The 19,960-nt window shown below is 33.7% G+C and overlaps 1 protein-coding gene across 1 annotated transcript in view; it reads right to left on the reverse strand.

Annotated features, from left to right (window-relative positions):
* Positions 1 to 19,960, reverse strand: part of LOC145665993 (uncharacterized) — an 81,819-nt gene that overhangs the window by 1,005 nt on the left and 60,854 nt on the right. The window contains exons 3-4 of the mRNA XM_081733099.1: positions 7,499 to 7,683; positions 6,769 to 6,876 (exon numbers count right to left, since the gene is read on the reverse strand). Of these exons, the coding sequence (XP_081589225.1) occupies positions 6,769 to 6,876; positions 7,499 to 7,683 (293 nt within the window). The remainder of the gene's footprint in view (positions 1 to 6,768; positions 6,877 to 7,498; positions 7,684 to 19,960) is intronic.

The following is a 19,960-nucleotide window of genomic DNA, read 5'->3' on the forward strand; positions in this document are numbered from 1 at the left end:
GCGAAAGTGCGGGTCACGGAAGCAGGGGCACGTGCTTAGCTTCCAGAATTGCGAGGGCATGCCTTCCACCATGGGGTTGCTCGTTATCCTGTTGGAAAATGACGTTATGCTGCCCATGGATTAATGGGACAGGAACAGGGTGAGCACCTCTGTGATATACCGTTGGCTATAAGAAGTGAACGAACACTAGGGCGACGGCACCCCATACCATGATGCCCAGTGAAGAGCTTGTGTGACGATCCATGATGATGCTGGTTGTCCAAGTCTAGTGCCACGCTGCCGCCAGACACGTATACGTCCATCATAACGCTGTAGACAGAAGCGGGATTCGTCGGAAAAGGGTACGATTCCATTCCATACGCCCTGTACGATGGTGCTCATACAATGTCTGGCGCGCACGCCTATGTTGTACCTGGAAAGGAATCCGCATCAATAGACAGCGAGAAAAGTTTCCCCGATTAGTCACACGACATAGCACGGTTTGTGGAGACACTAGACGTCGTAAAATTCCCCTAGTTCCTGCCTCAGCTGTCTTGATGTGACCGTACAGTCTGTTAGGGTAATCCATACCAGGCGTTTGTCCTCGCGGTCCGTCGTCTGATGCGGACGTTGAGTACCTCTAAGTCGCTCTATTGTGCCTTCCTGTACCCACTAGTTCCACACACATATCACACACGTCCTACTCTGGCACCGGTTTCTCGGTACGATAAACCGCAATCACGGTATGCAACAATTCGACCCCGATCGAACTGCGAAACCTGCCGGAAGCACTGCCGTATTTGACGACGAGGCATTGCTGACGGCTTTTTACATACTACATTCACGACCACGCACATTCCCCGCACCTCTGCCCATCCCTGGCTTGCTCGAGGTACCTCTTTCAAGATGACATGACATTCGTACCTGACGCACGATGACCTTGGCTTCCTAATCATTTCCTTTTATAATCATCCCCTACACACTGTGCAAATTTCGTGCTTTTGCGATAACTCTTTATGGGTGTTGCAATTTTTATGACGAGCAGTTTATTTACATGTTTCATGGTCCCTACAGGTTGAAAAAATTATTATTCAATGTCTATCCGCCTGTTGGTCCGTTCATCCTGGAGTTCACTCACTATAGGCCGTTCAACGTACCTAAACCACATTTCAAGCTTAAGGTTCTTTTATTATTCACCAGCTTTTTTCTATTTTTCGAATGTTCTTCCCCTCCTCCCCCTCCGAAAAATATGACTAGTTTACTGAAAGTAGAAAATAAAGAAATGCGATTTCTTGATAAAACTCTGAAGACGTTGTTCTTTTTTCATAAATCAACACTTCATCAAAAATAGTATATGTAGTTTCTCTGGACAAAATCCAGAAAGAGTACTTTAGTTTGGGGTGAATTTTCTACTGACGATTTTCTCAAAAATTATCCATGCGATTTTGTTCATATTTTATGAATAAATATCTCATAATTAATTTGAGAATGTGGCATAACTTATTAGTTATGAGAAAATATACACAAGAGGAAGTTTACTCTTTGGGGTTTGTTGTTCTCTTATTTTTCACAAACTGCTCCTTTGTTTTTGCTCTTATTTCATAAATAATTAATTTAATTAAAAATCTTATAATACGGCATAAATCATCTTGCAAAACGAAGTCCACAAGGAAATGCTTATTCTTGGGGATAAGTTCTTTCTGTATGATTTACCTCCGTATTTTGTTCATTTTTCTTAAGTATGCTATTAATACTACTAATGCATTAATAACCTGACCACATGACATACCAGATTTGTTCTGCAAAAATTCACAAGCGGTAGGTTACTCTAAGAGTTGACTTTTGTTCAGGACAAAAATCTCAAAAACGATCCATACATGTTATATATTTCATAAATAATGTTTTGTTAAAAATTCTACAATATGGCATAAGTCATTTTGCATGGAATAGTCCACAAGGGGTAGTTTACTCTTGAGTAAATTCCTTCTCCAATAGTCTGATTGCAAATTATCCATTGTAGCTTTGGACAATTCAAGATTACTAATAAAACTCCAACTGACGAAAGCAGTATATATTTTTTAAGATTATATATACTGCTTTGGTCAGTTGGAGTCTTATTAGTAAACCTTCTCCAACATTTATTCAAAATACTGTTCCTTTGATTTTGTTCTTATTTCATAAATAAATATTTCCTCAACAATCGCACAAAGCTGTATAAACCATGTTGCATGAAAAGATCCACAGAGGATAGTATACTTTTGGGATTAAGTTCTTTACGGACGATCTTCTTTATGGCTCGTACAATTGAATTGTTAATGAAATACTTACTTATGATGTTTGAACAAAATCACCCTTGTTATTGTTGAGTTCTTCCGAACAAAATCCACTCTGCCGCGAACACATTAAACGAAGCCCTTGTTGATTTTGCAAAATAAAATCATATTCAATTTTCTTCGGTGGTTAATGAAATATTTACTTTGAGTCGTCCATTTCCAAACTACATCTTGTCCACTTAACAAAATTTTGCAGAAATCGAAAAAAACGTTTGGAGCATCGAATTTTCACTAATATATGCTATTTTCTGCAGAATTATTGATCAGGGGCAAATAAATGTTTGCTAAACTTTGAACAAACTCTATGCAATAGTTTGAAGGAAATATTAAAAAGTAATTTGGACAAGACTCGTTTTGAAACTGTTTGAGTGACAAAGTACCTTTCGGAACTGTACGAAGCCATTTTGTCATGGAGATAAGGCGTTACGGAAACAAAAGTGATATAATGATGTAATGTAATTATTTATTTATTATAATGAACACAGAATAAAAGTGTAGCTATAAATTATTGTTGTAATGTCTGAAATAGATTGACTTATGAATAAACAAAGACTGGTTTGAAGCGTTCTTCAAAGCAGGTGATAATATCGTGGTACGCTTGTGCTACTGAGGCTTACCTGGGCTCAGAGGAACAACATACACTAAACGCTCTTTTCCAGATGAGGTTTCAGTACCTACACATCTAGAACGTATTTCCATACTTATGCTATTAGGGAGCTTATTCGAGTAAGTAAAAGGTACACAAATTTCGCGAAGGAAATGTAAGTAAAAAGGAAACATCTATTAATAGCAAATGTAGTGTGTGAGGCTCAATGCGAGTACTTTTGTTTTTAAAATGAGTCTAATTTGAAAGTTAGTATTTGGGAAAATGTTGATAAGAGTCGGACTGAAGACGACACTTAGCCTAAAAGCAAACATTCAGGCGGGAGAGCAGAATTGGTAGGCATTTGTAAAAGAAACTGCAATAGACTCAGATGTGTCAATAAATGATTACTACTTACCGATATAAGTTTCTACATTTCAGTTTGTAGTAATTTGCACAAACAGACACAAACACTCCACTAATAACACAATTGGAAGAAGTTGTTTGGCGGGCACTTGGTTAGTCCACAAAGTAGCACGGAAAGTCCTCTAATTTATTGGGTATTGAAATTGATTGAAGAACAGTTCTGGGCGATGACCAATGAAAGACAGGGACTCAGGCATCGCAGTCAGCTAACGAGTGCAGCTTCTCTTCTCTCCTGTGAGAGCAATGTGTTTTGGCGAAACTTCTCTCTTTTTGGAAGGCCACGAGAGCATCTTCTGAATATTTTGAAGGAACCAACGATGTCTAAAATAGTCCTAGTTAGTCCTTTTACAAGTTTGATATCTTCTTCTGAATCTTAGTCTAATTTTCGGTAATATACAAAAACAAGCATAATCAGCGCTAACACACAGTTGTTGCGGTGATGAATTTTGGAGGCAAAAAGCTTAATGTTACACGTTGTCAGTCCTATTTCTAACTTCGTATGATGTTCTAAAGAGGTGAAGCGTCCATATCTCAGCATAATGACAAATCAATTTCATAGCGATGGGAAAGCTCTTCTCGGTGCGTTTCAGTTTCGTTAAATTTTTATATTTTCTGCTTTGCTTGCATGTCTGTTTCCTGTCTAATGTTGAAGGCCGATTGTATGAAGCAAGAAAAGTAACCTTTTCTAAGCAATGAAATGTAATGACAAATAATTTGGAATAATCGCGTTTTTCCCCGAATATTTCCTTTTTACTTGTTCTTGTTTATTTTTGCTTTCATTCTGTATTTCTGCAAATTACAAATTAGATGAGTTTTACGATATTGTTAAAAACAAATGACAATTCCTCTTAAAACTTCACGAAACTAAACTTAAAAAATGACCGCGTGAGCGAAGCCTGTTTACAGGGTAAACAACAGTTTCTAAAGATTACGTGTGTGAACCATCATCTCGTTGAGGGCCTACGTATGCTGTATATCAAAATTCCTCCATTCTTCGTCGGCATAATCATTTTCTGCTGCTTCTTCCTTTCTAAGGGTATCATCGCATTTGATATCCATATAGAATTTCAAGGAAGGAATATCCGTTCCAAAATGTAGTTGAAGCAATCGTCTGATATCACCTGTTCTTACCCGTTTACGATGTAAAATTCTATCCTTAGAACCTACTGTGTTATGAGAAAACAATACATTTTTAACTTACCTGAATCTAGCTGTGACTTGTGGAAGAAAGTCGTCTAGAAACTGTTTTTATGTACACACTACAGATATCTAAATAACAAGAAGCGGTTTGTGTCTGTAGATATAAAAGATTTTTTTCTTCACCATTTTGGTTTGTTGGACGTGGATAAGAGCCAATTTGTAATTGTATGACAACATTTCTCACATTTCAACATAGTTTGCACCGCTTATCGGATTTTTTGGAACTATAAACCATATATCATATGAATGCTATCAATACCATTGATCCAATTGTGCCAATATCTCAAAATCGAGTTTCCTCCGACAAGATGCCGTTTGGAAATGGACAACTCAATATGAACTATTCATCGTAACCATTTTTGTGGCGACAATCCAATAAATACCACCGCACCAGAAAACTATAATATCAAGACTTTCCTAATTTGGTTGGTTGAAGTTTAGTATTCTTTTCAGAACCGATGCTATATGAAACGTGAAATGTGCACCTATAGTACAAAATGGAACCCAAACCACCGTAATGCGTTCAAATTTCAGGGCTACTAGACAAAGAATCGAACCCGGAACTCCGTGCACCAATGATGCATACTATTCACTACACCACCAAGGATGTGATTTTTCCTCAGGAATGAATTTTGCATATTATAGTATTATTAGTAAGTTATTTTTTATTAAATGTACAAAAAATCATTACAACCATTTTAAAGAAAATTGCAATTCCTAACCAAGGTCCCTCATATTTGAATTAGGGGAAACTTTGAAAAAGCACTTGGGAAAGCCTATGTAAATCTCCACTTGAATTAAATTACTCTTCAATATGATGAAGATATTGTATTAAATGAAAGAATTGGGAGAAAAACACATTACGTACCTAACAGATAGAAAAGTATGTAGTGTAACGTTTCGATATTACAACATTGTCTTCACCAGACACAAAAATGAATTTCAAGAGCATTATAAGTTACGTTAGACAGTGTGCCTTGTGGATATTACATAGAGGAGTAGTCACTAATGGAATTTGTAGACGTGGAAACTGTGTAATATTTTAAAATTACGTTTTCTTTTACGATCATAAGAATTTCTTCATTCGAAAGCATTTTTTTTCTGATGATGATCATAATCACCAGTCTCTTCATTTTACAATTTCCTTTAGTTTCGGATTTATAAGAAAATGATTATTTTACTTAAATCTAGAACATTTGAGCGTATTTCGTAATATTTTGTTAGATAACACTTTTTCATTTAGACTTTTAAGAATCGGTGTACTAGATTCTCTAGCTAGTATTCATTTTCTACAGGTAAATGCTATCGAGTTTGGACACTACTTGAATGAGTATCCATAGAGGAAAACAGATGATGTTTGTAGTGTGGAACTAAATCATGAGGACAACTAAAGATATTTCCGAAAGGAACAGATATCGGAGTTCGGTTAAGGATACCAGTTATAACGATGTTGGGACTAGTGGTGTGTAGACCCTAACTTGAAGTAATAGGCTAATCTATTCAGGGCTTCGTACCAGGGAGAGTTTAAAAGATAGTAAATATCTTTTATTTTCACTGTCAGTTATTTCTGAATATAAATTTTTCCGTTAAACTTAATTATTCTCTTAGAATAAATACTTTCAAGAAATTCTCCGTGGTCACAGTTAAGTTAAATATTTAAGTAAATCATATTTTTGTTTCTATTAATATTGTAACTTAGTTAGAGAATATAGAAAATTAGTAAATATTTAGACATCAAATTGACATGAGACATTTTTCTCTTTAGCTCTAGAAACTTCGTACAAAATTGAGATCCCATGCTGAACTACTTATAATACGATAAGGCTAAGAATTTGATGGAAACGCTATTAAATGGAAATCTTTAGTTATGCCCTAAGATATGAAGTATTATCTGGGTTAACTTTACTCAAGTTTAATCATTATTATAAAATATTTTAGTTGATTTCAATCACTTAGTGAACTTGGTTTAACATTTAGGATAAACATTAAAGTTATACTTAAACAAAAGCATAAACTCTCTACGACAAATAAATTTGAGTTGGAGGTAAATAAACATTTTCTTATTTTCACTTTAATAATATTTCTTAATATTAAGTATATTTAAGTTATTACACATCACACCCTTAGATAGCTCCTTGGATTTTTTAAGTATTTAAAATCCAATAGATAACCCCACAGTATTAGAAGATGACTTAATATGTGCACTATCACATTTTGATAGAAGAAAAGTTAGTAGTGGAAACTTACGAAAATATTAAAGTTAATATTTGCTCCATGAGTTTGCTCTTCTTTGCTAATCGCTTTCCTCCCTCACAAAGAGCTTGTAGCACACATGCTCGTCCGTTAATGCCTTGCCTATAAAGTAAATATATTGTGTCAAATTATGAAATAAAAATTACGCTTTTAGTTTAAATTGATAAAGATTACCAAGATAAATTATCATTTTGGCAATATATCTCAAGAAAATTATAAATAAATATTTATATACTAATTAAAACTCGTACATTCCTCCAGCTATAAATATGTTTGTAGTGGGGTACTTCTACACCACTATAATTTAACATTTTAAATCATGGGTTAATCTCATTATTTGTACTATGTGTATCAATATGCATATTATTACAGTATTAAACTGTAATTGTTTAGTGTTAATTAACGTAATCATATTAGATTACGTTAATAATAATGAATTCCGTTAAATTTATCTCAAAGGAATTCATTTTGGAATTCATTCTTATAATACTTGAATACGAAAGAAAATTTAACGTTTAACTCTTAGCTATTCAAACCTTGCAAAACTTTAGTAGTTCTCTACTAAATACTGAATTCTGTATACTTTTCAGTACAGCACTGGATAATAATTATCCCTTTCTATTGTAGCTTTTTCATCTAATGAAATTTTAATTTTCCTTAAACAGTGAACACAACTAAGGAACATTGAATTTCAAATACTTACTTAAACAAAATTATAACTTACGAATTTAAAGCTGTTTCAACTTTCTTAAATACTGTTCTCCTGTCATTTCTCCTCACTGTAATAGTTGTATATTTCTCAGCCAGAGTTCTTGTGTCATTTGGTAAATCGTATGAAAAACCAAAATTAAAGCCCCAGGCCCAGATGTCACTCGGATCATAAGTTTTCGTTGTTACACAAACAGTTAACTGTAAGAAAAGAAAAAGCTCGTCATACATTAAATTGTATTCAAGATTAGTAGTAGTACATGGTCAAGTAAGTTGTAGCGTCGATCTTAACACTCAGCGAATGAAATTATGTTGTTTTACAAGCAAACTTAATTATGAAGAAGTCACAAAACAAATAAGTCAGTTTAGACGTTCCTTTATCCTTATTATGAAAAATGAAAGTTTGTATTTAGTACATTGTTAATATTATTTGTCCTTTACAATAGTTAAAATGTAAACTATAAGAACTTTATACTAATAGTTAAAACAAAATATAAATTTCTGAAAGAACAACTGAGGCCTAGTAATTTGTTAATGATTTGAAGACAAAATCAGAATTCATTGTAGAAAATAATAAATAAACACATCCATAAATGGTTTCCAGCATGCAAGTTTGCAGCTATCAGCAATAATAAAGTATTTTTTTAGAAATTGAAAAGTTAAATTCAGGGAAAAGCCATCAAATCGAGAATAGATATGTTGGTAAGTTACAACTTCATTTACATGCAGCGCCAAGCGTGCTTGGAAATATGTAATTCTTTCTTTGGAGTGTTGGATCAAAAAGAATTCAATTCTGTAATAAATGTGTTTAACCTGTATAATTAAATATAGTTTCTTGGGTAGCTAGACTTTCAAAGTGTTTTGTACTGCAGAAATAGTAAAGAACATTAATATTTTATTTAAATTACCGAGTACATTATAAGATTTACAATAAGCTGTTATATAATTATTATTCTTACGTAACTAATAATCATTATTATTAACCACTTCCCGGATTAACCCGAATATTTACGTTTAAAATATAACATGTAAAACTGGATTAGCCTGAGTTATTACGGTCATTATAATTTTTTACGTTCTTGTCTGGATTAACCCGAAATATTGTGTCGTGATAAAGGAAAGTGCACAGAGCAAATATTTACACGATATTCAACCGTCTTATGTTTTGGTTTCCTGATTTAACATCAAGGGTCAGTGTATTACTCCCATAATAGTCCCGTGTTTTTTCAGTATTATTGTTACGAGGGAGCTGTTAGTGAGTTTCTTTTCTTTTCTTTTGAAGAAGTTTTGTGTTTACGACTGCATTGTTGAGTGCATTTTGCAAACAATGAGCAGTGACGAAGAAGAAAAATTTGTAGTTACAGTGAATTCGCTACAGACATTTTTTTTTTTTTATTTTAACATTTCCAATTTGTACGAGGATAAATAAAAATATAAACGCAATTTATAAATTACGCTGAGGACTAAACGCAGAGGAACTGGCACAACGAAAGTCAACATGAGGTAGTGTTAACAGTTCTCTAGTCTGATTACAGTGTAATTTATAAATTATCTTTACTTCTTTATTTGAATTCGTATTACTAACTTTTACATTGAATTTGCTTGTAATTAATGAAAATAGCATATATTACGACAATATAGTCATTATATTATGACATATGGAAAAGTATATGACTAAATATAGCATATTTTCGGCGTATATTTTATTTCATTCTTACTTTTTTTATTTTTTAGTGCCCGAAATACCTAGGTAATTCGGGATAATCCAGAAGGTGTAGTTACTTTTTTAAATAACTCCATATTAGTATTACACTGAACTTTGTTTCTGTTCGGTAATAAGTAGATAAAGATGTTTCCAAATAGAGCATATCTTTTTAGAGCGCAAATCCATTCTATTCTTACAGTTATTGTATTTTGAACTGTGAGCATAATAACTCGGGATAATTCAGAAGAAGTTTTTTGAGGAGCTATAACTTTCGAAATTTAGTTCTGAATGGCAATTAACATAGATCATGAGAGGCTGCATTTATGATAGATTTAAAATATGAAATTTTCTTTTTTTTTTTAAAAAAAAAAGACTTTTTGGGACGTTTTTATGCAAAAATGTAGACCGGGAAGCGGTTAATCGAACTAATAATAAAATACTTAAAACATGCCTCAGATTTACTGTCATGTTCAGAATAAATAATGCCTGCGTTTTTCAATATTTGGCACTTTTTACCCTAATTCTGTTAAAGTTTGATACATGCCTGGTACTAATTGTTTCATCGGGTTTTGGAGTAAATTCTTAAAATGACACTGGTTAATTCAAGTACCTGACATGGTCTTTATGGATTTAAATAAACCGAGAACAAGTGTAAAAACATCAAAAACTGATATCAGACTTCTGCTCACGTAACTTTTGTCTAAAATTGCAAACGCTCAAAAAATATATTTTCAGGAAGGATTGTTGAAAACATAATGCGTTGATCATTACTTGGTATAAATATCAAATATATCAGGTGTACATAGCACACATAGAGATTTTATATATATATAACATCGTAGATCAGATTTACTGTTTTGAAAATAACTGTTCTGTTTACATCGTAGACGTTACGTTTATGTTTCATTTTTCTTGTTCATCTCTTACTACCATGAAATGTGTATGTTATAAAGTTAATCTTTTTGAGTTAAATTGCAAGTTTAAAATCTTGCAGACTATCAGATCACAGTGAATAACATTTACCTATTTAGTCCAAAAAATAGATACAGTTCAATATCTATATGATACATAAAACTATAATTTATAGTGAGATCCGAACATAACCTGTCGCCTTGAAATAAACAAATGAAATGAAATCTTTCAGTTTAACGTCCCCGAATTATGTCCTTAAGGGTTAGGAGGAAGAATGATTAAGGCAAGTGAATGATGATGGAAGAATTGGTGGGATGAAACGTGGAAGGAAACAGAAGTACCCACAGAAAACCCATGGACACGATGTTGTCCACCACAAACTTAATTGGCCATTGATCGAAGCAGAAATCCTACGCACAGGAGGTAAGCGTTCTACCACTGAGCCTCGACATAGTGAAAAGACTTAACATACATTCCGCTGACTTAACTAATAGTCAATTAACTAACTTTTTAATATCATTATTCGCCTTATGTGAATAAGAAATAGAGACAATTGAGGGGGAAGCAAAGCAAAGTTCCATAATTATCAAAATACGAAGCTCGAAAGCATCCACTTCTTCAATCATACACTAAAAGAGGATATTTATTAGTTCATATAATTCGTTAACTAGGTATATTTTCTCGTGTTAACATACTTTATAACTACTTAAAGAAGCTGGTTCTTTGATAATTGAATACGACAACTGGTATGCAAAACATAGAAAACAAACATTTTCGCAACTATAGCCAAAGGTAGAGAAGAAGGGATACAAAAGGTATACACAGTTCGTTTATATAGAGTAACTGGAAGTCAAATACAGAAATCTACAAGCAATACGTCCTTTCACTTGAAGGGAAATTACAGACCTGAAGCTCTTAGCCCTTGGTGCTTGCAATGTTACCAAACGTATTTTGAGATGGAAAATATGTTTCTTCAAATGCACTTGGGTGTAGGTGGTCATAATGTTTTACTGGTCAGTGTTATTATTAACGTGTAATGTAACAAATTGTCCGAAGTTGAGACATATATGAATCGACATGTATCACTGAGCTGAACAAAATTGCGTGTGTCAGTATTAAAGATTGGTTTCTAGAAAATCGGGTGAAAAGGTATTTTTTTGTTTAGGACCTAAATAAAAATTGATGTTGTTCAAGAACTACTCCACCCATTAAGGTGATACTGATACTGGAGTATACTTCATCAACTTGTTCATTATGACGCTAGCAAGATAACAGCATAATGTATGACTAATGAAGTAAAGCAAAAATTATCATTGTGTTGCTCATGAGACAAGAAATTTCTTGTCTTGTCTCGATTCTCTTCTCCAAAACGAGCAACATATCTCATAAACTAATTTTTCTTGACCCAAAATATTGTCCAAATATCATTTATGTATCAGTTGATATATTATATCGAGCTGAACAAAACTGTTCGCTTAAGTATACATTCTTACGCGTATACTTACGTATTCTTACGCGTATACTTACGTATTCTTACGCGAGAAAATCGAGAAAAACTAATTTCTTTATTTATAAAAATTATTCATCCTAACCAATTTCATTATTTTTATTTTCCTGAAATCACTATCTTTATTCATTTACTGTTATATATGGAAGACATACACTATGATCTATCATATTGTTTCTATTGTTGGTGGATTTCTTCTAAACGTGGCGCACTTATTATTTGTAATATGTGTGTTGGGTGAGATACAGGTCTGGAAGTACAAATGCACACAGAGATGAATAATACAGAATTAAAGATTTTAAAACTGGAGTGATGCTATGTGAATGCTAAGCCGAATACAGTAATCGACAAGAAACGTACCAGGACGTAAGATTTGACATAAGTATGTCTATTCATTACAGGGGCAATGGGTTCTGAAGTGTGTTAAAATAATTTTAACATCTTTCGTTCTTATTCCAGATGGTCGTTAACCTTCTCGGAATTGATAGACTATTCTTTATGAATGGTAGCCAAAGCATCTGGATGATTGCAGAATCTTTTTTAACAATTCATCTTTATAAACATAATGCATTCCTCCATTTTCTACGCCATCTTAAAAAGTGAAAATGAAATGACATTATTTTAGTTTAACTTTCCATGGTTATGCACTATAGGCCAAAGGAGGACAATAATACGAAAGTTATGATTGTGAAATTAAATTTGTGTGTTCTCTCACCGAAAAACGAACTCTGGACCACGAGTACCAAGAGGACACGCGCTAGGTATTTTTTTCTTTTTTAGAAAGCAGCCTATTCACTAGACCTCATCTTAAAACTGTAATGTACCATTACAGTTGAAAGTAATGGCAATTTTTTTTTACGCATCCTGTACCTAGTAATTTTTTTTTATTCAATTTCGGTTTAGTTACACAATTTATTTACTCTCTTTACTTCGAATTAAATATAAGGAACCCAAAGGTTTCGTTAGTAACCATATTCCCACTGTATAATATATTTATTTATATTTTGATTAAGTGTAAATCCCATTTACGGATATATAACTTGAATAGTTACAAGGTTTACCATTCTGACGTCATACCGAAACATAGTTCCGTTATTGGATATAAATTTCCTTAATTTCAGACCAATGTAGAATTTAGCCAGGTACCTAATCTTTCCCTCACCCCCTCTCACTAGTCCATAGTCACTTTCAGATCCGGTTATATCTGGATTTGCCAAATTTCTATTTGCTTTGTAATTTCCGCGGCTAAAGTTTTCGTTCTGATTGGAGGAATTCTCCTACCTCTGGCTTTTTCGGCGCAATGTTATGAGAACAATCGAAGACACCTTGCAAGGAGCAGCTTGTGAATTTTGTGCTACATATTTTTCGGGAAGAATTCCAATTTCCAAGGACAACTAAGGTAACATATAATGTAATTCAATAGTTAAAGATTTACAACGGAATAGGAGCCCGAAAAATCCGCAAATTTTGGTAAAGAAGCTGCAATTCAGTGAAATAACAAATTCCAGTTCTGTTTACTAGGAAGCCATGTTTGCTGCCTATCGAGAATAGACAACAGTGAAAGAGTGACTTTATTTTTTTTTATTTCAAACTCAAGTAGGGATTAGGGAAATTACGACCTGTTTGGTGCATGTTGTTCGTGTATTAAGTAAATGTGACTTTCTATTATTTATTCAGTAATCGCATGTACGTAGGTTTGATGGTTGTAAAGTGAATAATAATAATGGCAGCTTAAGTTAGCTTAAAAGGGCTCCTATCTCCTTTTCCAAATTGAACCAGTTCTAGCGGGGGAATGGGTTAGTTATTGTTCGTTTTAGGGCCTTTTCCCCTTTCAGGGGAAGGGTCCCTCCATAAACCTCGTTAAGGTGCCCCCAGGGCATCAATTTTTGGCAATCATTATGTAAACAATTGGTCAGGTCAATTAGACCTAGTGTTTACCTTTCTCATTTTACCCCCTTTAAATTAAATAGAGCCGACTATGTATATATCGACGAGTGAGTAATGTATTTTAAATTTAATGTGTTAGGTTATTTTCGTCAACATGCATGTAACTAAATGGTGCATGTTTAGTTTAGTTAGTTGTCTTTATGTATAGTACTAACAGTGGTGTATGTAGTTAGTAGTTTTGTGTGAGTGTGTGAATTTTCGATTTGGACAGTGTATAAATATGCTTTAATTTAGTACCATTTTTCTAACATAAATAAACCAGAGTAAATATTAAATTTCTGATTAATGAGTACAAGTATACATTTCAGTACACGGTAAATTATGCCTCCACTACAGCGCCATAGCGTCAGTTTTCGGTAGTCAATTGTTTGTTGACAGTACGACATCGCATGACTTAGTGATTTAGATTGTTTGATTTTGGACAGTTATTCTCAAATTACTTCCCGTGGACATGGTTTTCGGTTCGGATGAGTATACCTTCGTATAAAATAGCATGAGATCTTACTGTACTGAAAATTTCAGCTTGCTAGGTCCAGTAGTTAATGAATAATCCGCTGAAATAAAGAACACCTATTTTCTTAATAGAAGTAAAGCCCATATGCTGTTACTGTTTGTTTAAAAATGTAGTATTAAATTCTTTTTTCCCGTGGCTGTCGAAAATTCCATTGTTGCTTCAGTTTTATCAACAAATCAGAAATAGATTAATCATTGACAATTTAACTTTCCGTAAATACATGTATGATTTTTTTTTTAAACCTGCAAGGTAAATACAATTTGGGTGCTTCGAAATAAAGAGTACGTGGTTCGATGAATGTGATCGTGTGGTGGTTTGAGCGTGATAGATTGTGATAGTTATATATATATATATATATTTATTACTACGTAATGTAGATATGTGTATGGCCTGCGGGTAAAATGTACGAAATAGGGTGTTTATAAAATATTACTTCGTGCGAAAATTAGTAGATAATGAATGAATGTAATGATATGTTAATAATATGATATATAATATGAACGAGATGACGACCCCTATATTTAAATGGATAGGCCTAGTGAATTTTATATAGTGAAAATATGAATATGTTTACGAAAAAAAAAAATAAAATCTCTCGCGTTTTGACTTCCACACCAGTGCATTCATCCAACCGAGTTTGCTACTTGAATGTAAATTATAGTTGGGAATTGTGTGTTACTTTGCATTTATGTACCTCATAATAACAGCCCCAGATCTTAAGCCTTTCAATAGATAGAGTAGTATCATGTGGGAATTACTTCTAAAGGATGACAGAAATGATAATTAAGAAAACCAACTGCTATATCCTGTGATCATCGAAAAGTACAGGTTTCGGTCATTTGTACCTTTAGCATTCATAGCCTCTCCGAGATTTTTTTTTTTGTTGCTTACCTTATTTATTTATTGTGCAGTGTTCATATAACTCAGTTCGGACTATCCGATTAAATTAACTGCTACTAAATATCGCGTACCCGGATGTCGACCCCTAGTCCCCTTAAGTATTTTCGTTTCTTTTCTTAGTTTAATTAGATGAGGGAAATTAACGACATCCCAGACTGTGGCGTGTCTGCGCAGGGTAGCTATCGGTGATGTTTTGGTTATTGAAATCACCGATCCAAAATTCAGTTTATTTAATTTTTTTTAATTTTGGCAAATCACTAATTAGGGATATCTTAGCTATTACTCTAATTTCATTACTATTCTGGAATCTTCTAGTTTCCAAGTGGTCGGATGATTTTTTTTTCCCTTTGAAATCCTAAATTAACGCCTACTCCAACCTTCCGGACGATTTTCGGGACCCTGTTGGTTTGGGCCGGATACGGTTACTAGATAATAATTTTACAAGCAATAACTTGTGAAGTTATTATTTACAAGACACAGACTTGCTCCTTGGCAGCAGGGCGCTCCTTGAGTCTACGTATTTGAGTAGACCACCCTTTTGGCATTTTAATAATATTTTGGCTAAGGATTTGTTGAGAGTGAAATTCGACTTCTGTCTTTGTAGCGTTAGTTATTTCTCACTTAAGTCTTTGGCGCCCCTATTCTTCGTCTTCTTTCTTTTCTATCTCTCTCTCTGTCTTCATTACTTAGAGATTTTTTTTTTCAAATTTTTCAACCTTGCCCCCCCCCCCCCCGGTTTCTGAAACTCATAAAACATACAATATTCATTTCACTTATTTCGATCGTATGTACTAACTGAGACATCGAAGTATGCAATTCGTGGAGGTATTGCAGCACAACTCAGGACCATTTTCGCGATATTCAATCCACCACGGGAGAAATTGACGGGAAGGTACACTATGCTTTCAGATTCCTAGAAACCTTCGTTATTCATTGATCATACAACTTATATCAATTGATTACTGATTTCTGGTTTTTATTTCTATTGATTGGTCATATAGTGTGTATGTATTAATAGTTTGGGCCCACTAGTTTCGAATAACATTGATTTTTTTTTATATACATATATATATGTACTTACATAGTTTTAAGAGTTACGTGCCTGCTCTATTTGTTGCATTTTCCACCTCTTATATCAACTCATTAAATAACACCAGCTATTTTTTTTGTATATATACGCGGATTTTTAGTAAATTGAAAATGATTATTGATTATCGGGTTTATTCATATGAAATACAATGTTGCAACCTTATGAAGGAAAAAAGGTGAATTTTGATAGTCAGGGTTTTTGTTTTGTCTTTGAGCCAAATAAATATAAATATTTATAAAATATGAATACTTGTCGAATATGAACGGTTATGTAGAATTTAAACGTCGACGAAATATTAAAGTGAAATTTATTGTATGGATTAATATGAATATATATATATATATGCGAGTATGTATGTAATGGGCTCGATATTTACCCTGGTCTTGTTAGGTTGCCATAGATTTTTGACACTCGGTATTAATTAACTATTTGTGATATATAGTATTCCCGCGTAAATTGTCATAAATTACTTTTTGTTGAGTTGTTATTAATTTTTGTAACTATTAAAGTGGAATATAATGTTAACTACTGCATGTGAATAAAACAAGTAGCGGGTCGTAAGATAAATAAGAATAACCCTAATCCTTACCCAAATTTACTTTGCGAGTAAAATTAGCAACCTACGAAACAGTGCGCCCCTCCAACGACTTTTTCCATCAGTAAACATGAAACAAATCCTTCCCCTGCGATCGGAAACCAAACTATTCAATATTTAGAATCTTTTGACTACAAGATCTATACTAGGAAAAAATTAGTGATCTTAAATTCAACGAACTGAAAGCTGTTTAATAAGTTAATGTGAATACCGGAACATGGAAATATGTTCCCAATATCTGTGACTGGATTTGATAATTTTTCTTTAATATTAACAAACTTTGAAATTTTAGATCAAGTGCGTCGAGTGACAAAGTGAAAAATATAAACATATATGTGATATGAAGTAGTTAGTTGTCTATAGTTAAAACAAAACCAATTGAATACTCTCATGGACACAAACCACAGTGCGTAAAGAGAGTTAAGAAAAAAAAGAGGAGCTATTATCGACGTAAAAACAAAGACTCATAAAACTGTCGATATGTCTCCTATTGAGACAAAGACTCAATAAAATATTACTAAAGTTTTTTTTTTGAATGATTAACCAATTATTTTTTCTCTTTTGCCTGCAACGATATGTATTCATTGCATTGAATTTTAAATATATCTTGACCCTTGAAGTTTTTTTTTCTTCTTTTTTCTTGTTTCGTCTTTGGTTTAATTCTTTTTCATGTAATTCAACTTTTAATATATATATATAAAAGGGAAATGTGTTATTTGATCTTGTTGCAAGTAGCGAATTTCTGTGCATGTTTATGAAACATTCTTTTCATGTATTAAATTTTTCTGTTATGTCAAACTAAATCTTCTTCTATTGAAATGTAATAAATGTCTATAGCAATGTAGTTAGGTTAGTTTAATTTAACTAAATACAACCCGAAGTATACATTGTCCTGTATGAATGTGTGTGTGAGTGAAATGTAGGTTTAGTATTAAGTGCATCCATTATCTTGTCATACATGTGTAATTTATTATAATTATTGGTAGTTATCAATTGAACTCATTGAATGTTAATACTAACTTAAGTTGGCTCTATGAAGGAAGTAAAAAGGACTGAAGTAGCCTGAACGAATGATCATCATGAGAGAACTGTGAAAGTCAAAATCTTCGACACATATGTGATACTCTGATTTTTTTTTTCCTGTGGTCGTTTCTAACATGCCATCAACTTCGTCGTTCATTTTTCAAATATTGAATATTAGTCTAAACTTTCTGGAAATATTGAATAAACGGTAAAATTAAACTTTCTCATCTATCTCCGAGCTAGATTGGGATAATTCGGTAGTTGGGGTCAAATGGATCTAGATCGGGGATGTATGGGTTAACATGTGTCTATCTTTGATCACCCTAATACCAGACATTCACCCAATAGCTATTGGAAATGATCCCAATTAGATAATTATTCACTTTCCTTTACCATATTCCTCAAAATATCCAGTAACAGTTTCCTCTTTAGCACCTTCTTACTTTACCTCTTTCCTTTGCTATCTTCCTCTTCCTTTCTTCATCTTCTTCTTCTATTTTTTTTTAATAAAACTGAAAGGGGGGTCGTGACTGGGAATTCTATATGTAACAAACACGGTCATGTATTTATTTGATTTTATTTTCTTTAGAAGTCCGATAAAAAGTTTTCTCGTTTCGATCGAACCTAGTATGTTTCGAAATTAAGAAATGGAAATTATATTCCAATATAATTAGGCATAAGCTGATAGCTTCATGAACATCCCCACCAGGGGTGAAGGGTTCCCACTCACGACTTATTCTGTGCCTCACTTTTGTTGCAGATTTTTTTTTTCAATCAGTTTTAGATTGACGAGCGGTGACAGGATTCGTTGTTATGGCAACAGTGGTTTCTATGACAACGGCCCCTTTTTCCAGTTTTAGAATGGCGACACGTGACAAGACTGTTGCCATGGTAACGCATGTTTACTGTGGTAACGGATCTGAAAATGCTTATTGAATAATACCAGTTATCATGCCAATCAGTTTGAGTTGGTGAACCGCGATAAGAATGGTTGTCATGGCAACGTTTGTTTCCATGGCAACGGATCTCCGTTTAAATGGCGACCGATAGATTTGAAATTTTTTAAGAATGTCAAAGAGTGAGGTTGATGGCATGTTGAATTGATTACAACATTGAAATTAATACGAGAAATTTTATAGTCAAGTGAAACAAGTAGAGTCGTTGGCTACTTTGTCATTTTTGTTTCCTTTTCTAAGGGGGAAAAAGAGAAGGAGTGTCAAAATTTTTCTAAAATAGAACTAAACGCTAGAAGGGTTTCAAGGAAGGAAAGAGAATGGGAGTCCTTTAATTTATGAATAATACTTGTCTGGATAGCGAATAAGTATTTTATAGTATATGTGTATTTCTGATATATATCTTGTCTTTTGTAAAGTGTAAAGTGTCTCAAAACTATGGCAACAAAAAAGGTTGTTGTGTCACAGGACGAGTGTGATGTCACGTGCACTCAATGCACATTAAACGAAAAAGAGAAAAGATCTCGCGCCCCGCGGAGACTTATAAGATGTACCGGTTGTGGACTAAAATGGATCCACTTTGCTTGCTCCAATTTGGACGATACTGCTGAAAATGCAGAAAAAGTTCAAACCGGCGAAATAATGAAATATTGTGAGGAGTGTGAAAGGGACCGAGGCCAAATATCTCCAGCGGAGATATCTGACCTCGACGATGAGGAAAAGAGTGGAAATCAAAGTGATTCTCGGGATCAGACGACAAACCCGAAGGAAGGAATGTCATCTGGAGGGTCTGACACGTCTGCATTAATTCGCCAGATGATGGAGATGATGAACGAAAGATTCACTAACATGGAACAAAATAATACAGAAATGAGACGTGAAATAAATGAGAAGTTTGATACCTCGAAACGAGAGACCGACGCTCGATTCGAGGTATTAAACAATAAAATTGACCAGATCTGTTTAGACTTTGCTTCTTCGATGAGCAAATTGAAAGAGCAAACATCTACTGAACTGGAGCAGGTTAGATACCGGGCCCAACAGTCTACCGAGCAGCTCAGAGACGAAACAAATAAGAAATTCAACGAAATAGATATAAGGTTTGAGAGTACAAACAAAAGATTTGGTGACATCGAACAAAAAGTTGAACAGCAGCAGGCTGAAATAAGTAGATTGAATGTTGTAATATCCGACCTATCAATAGAAACTAAACTAGAGTCGGTTGACCAAAGAATTAGTCGAATTCAAACCGAAGTAGACAGTATTAAGGGGAATATTACTAAATTGCAAATCGCCAAGTCTGATATCTCCTATCCTTTTCCTGATGGCGAT

The sequence above is a fragment of the Thermobia domestica genome, chromosome 12 (genome assembly GCF_964235325.1).
Source record: "Thermobia domestica chromosome 12, izTheDome1.hap1.1, whole genome shotgun sequence".
Classification (NCBI taxonomy): domain Eukaryota; kingdom Metazoa; phylum Arthropoda; class Insecta; order Zygentoma; family Lepismatidae; genus Thermobia; species Thermobia domestica.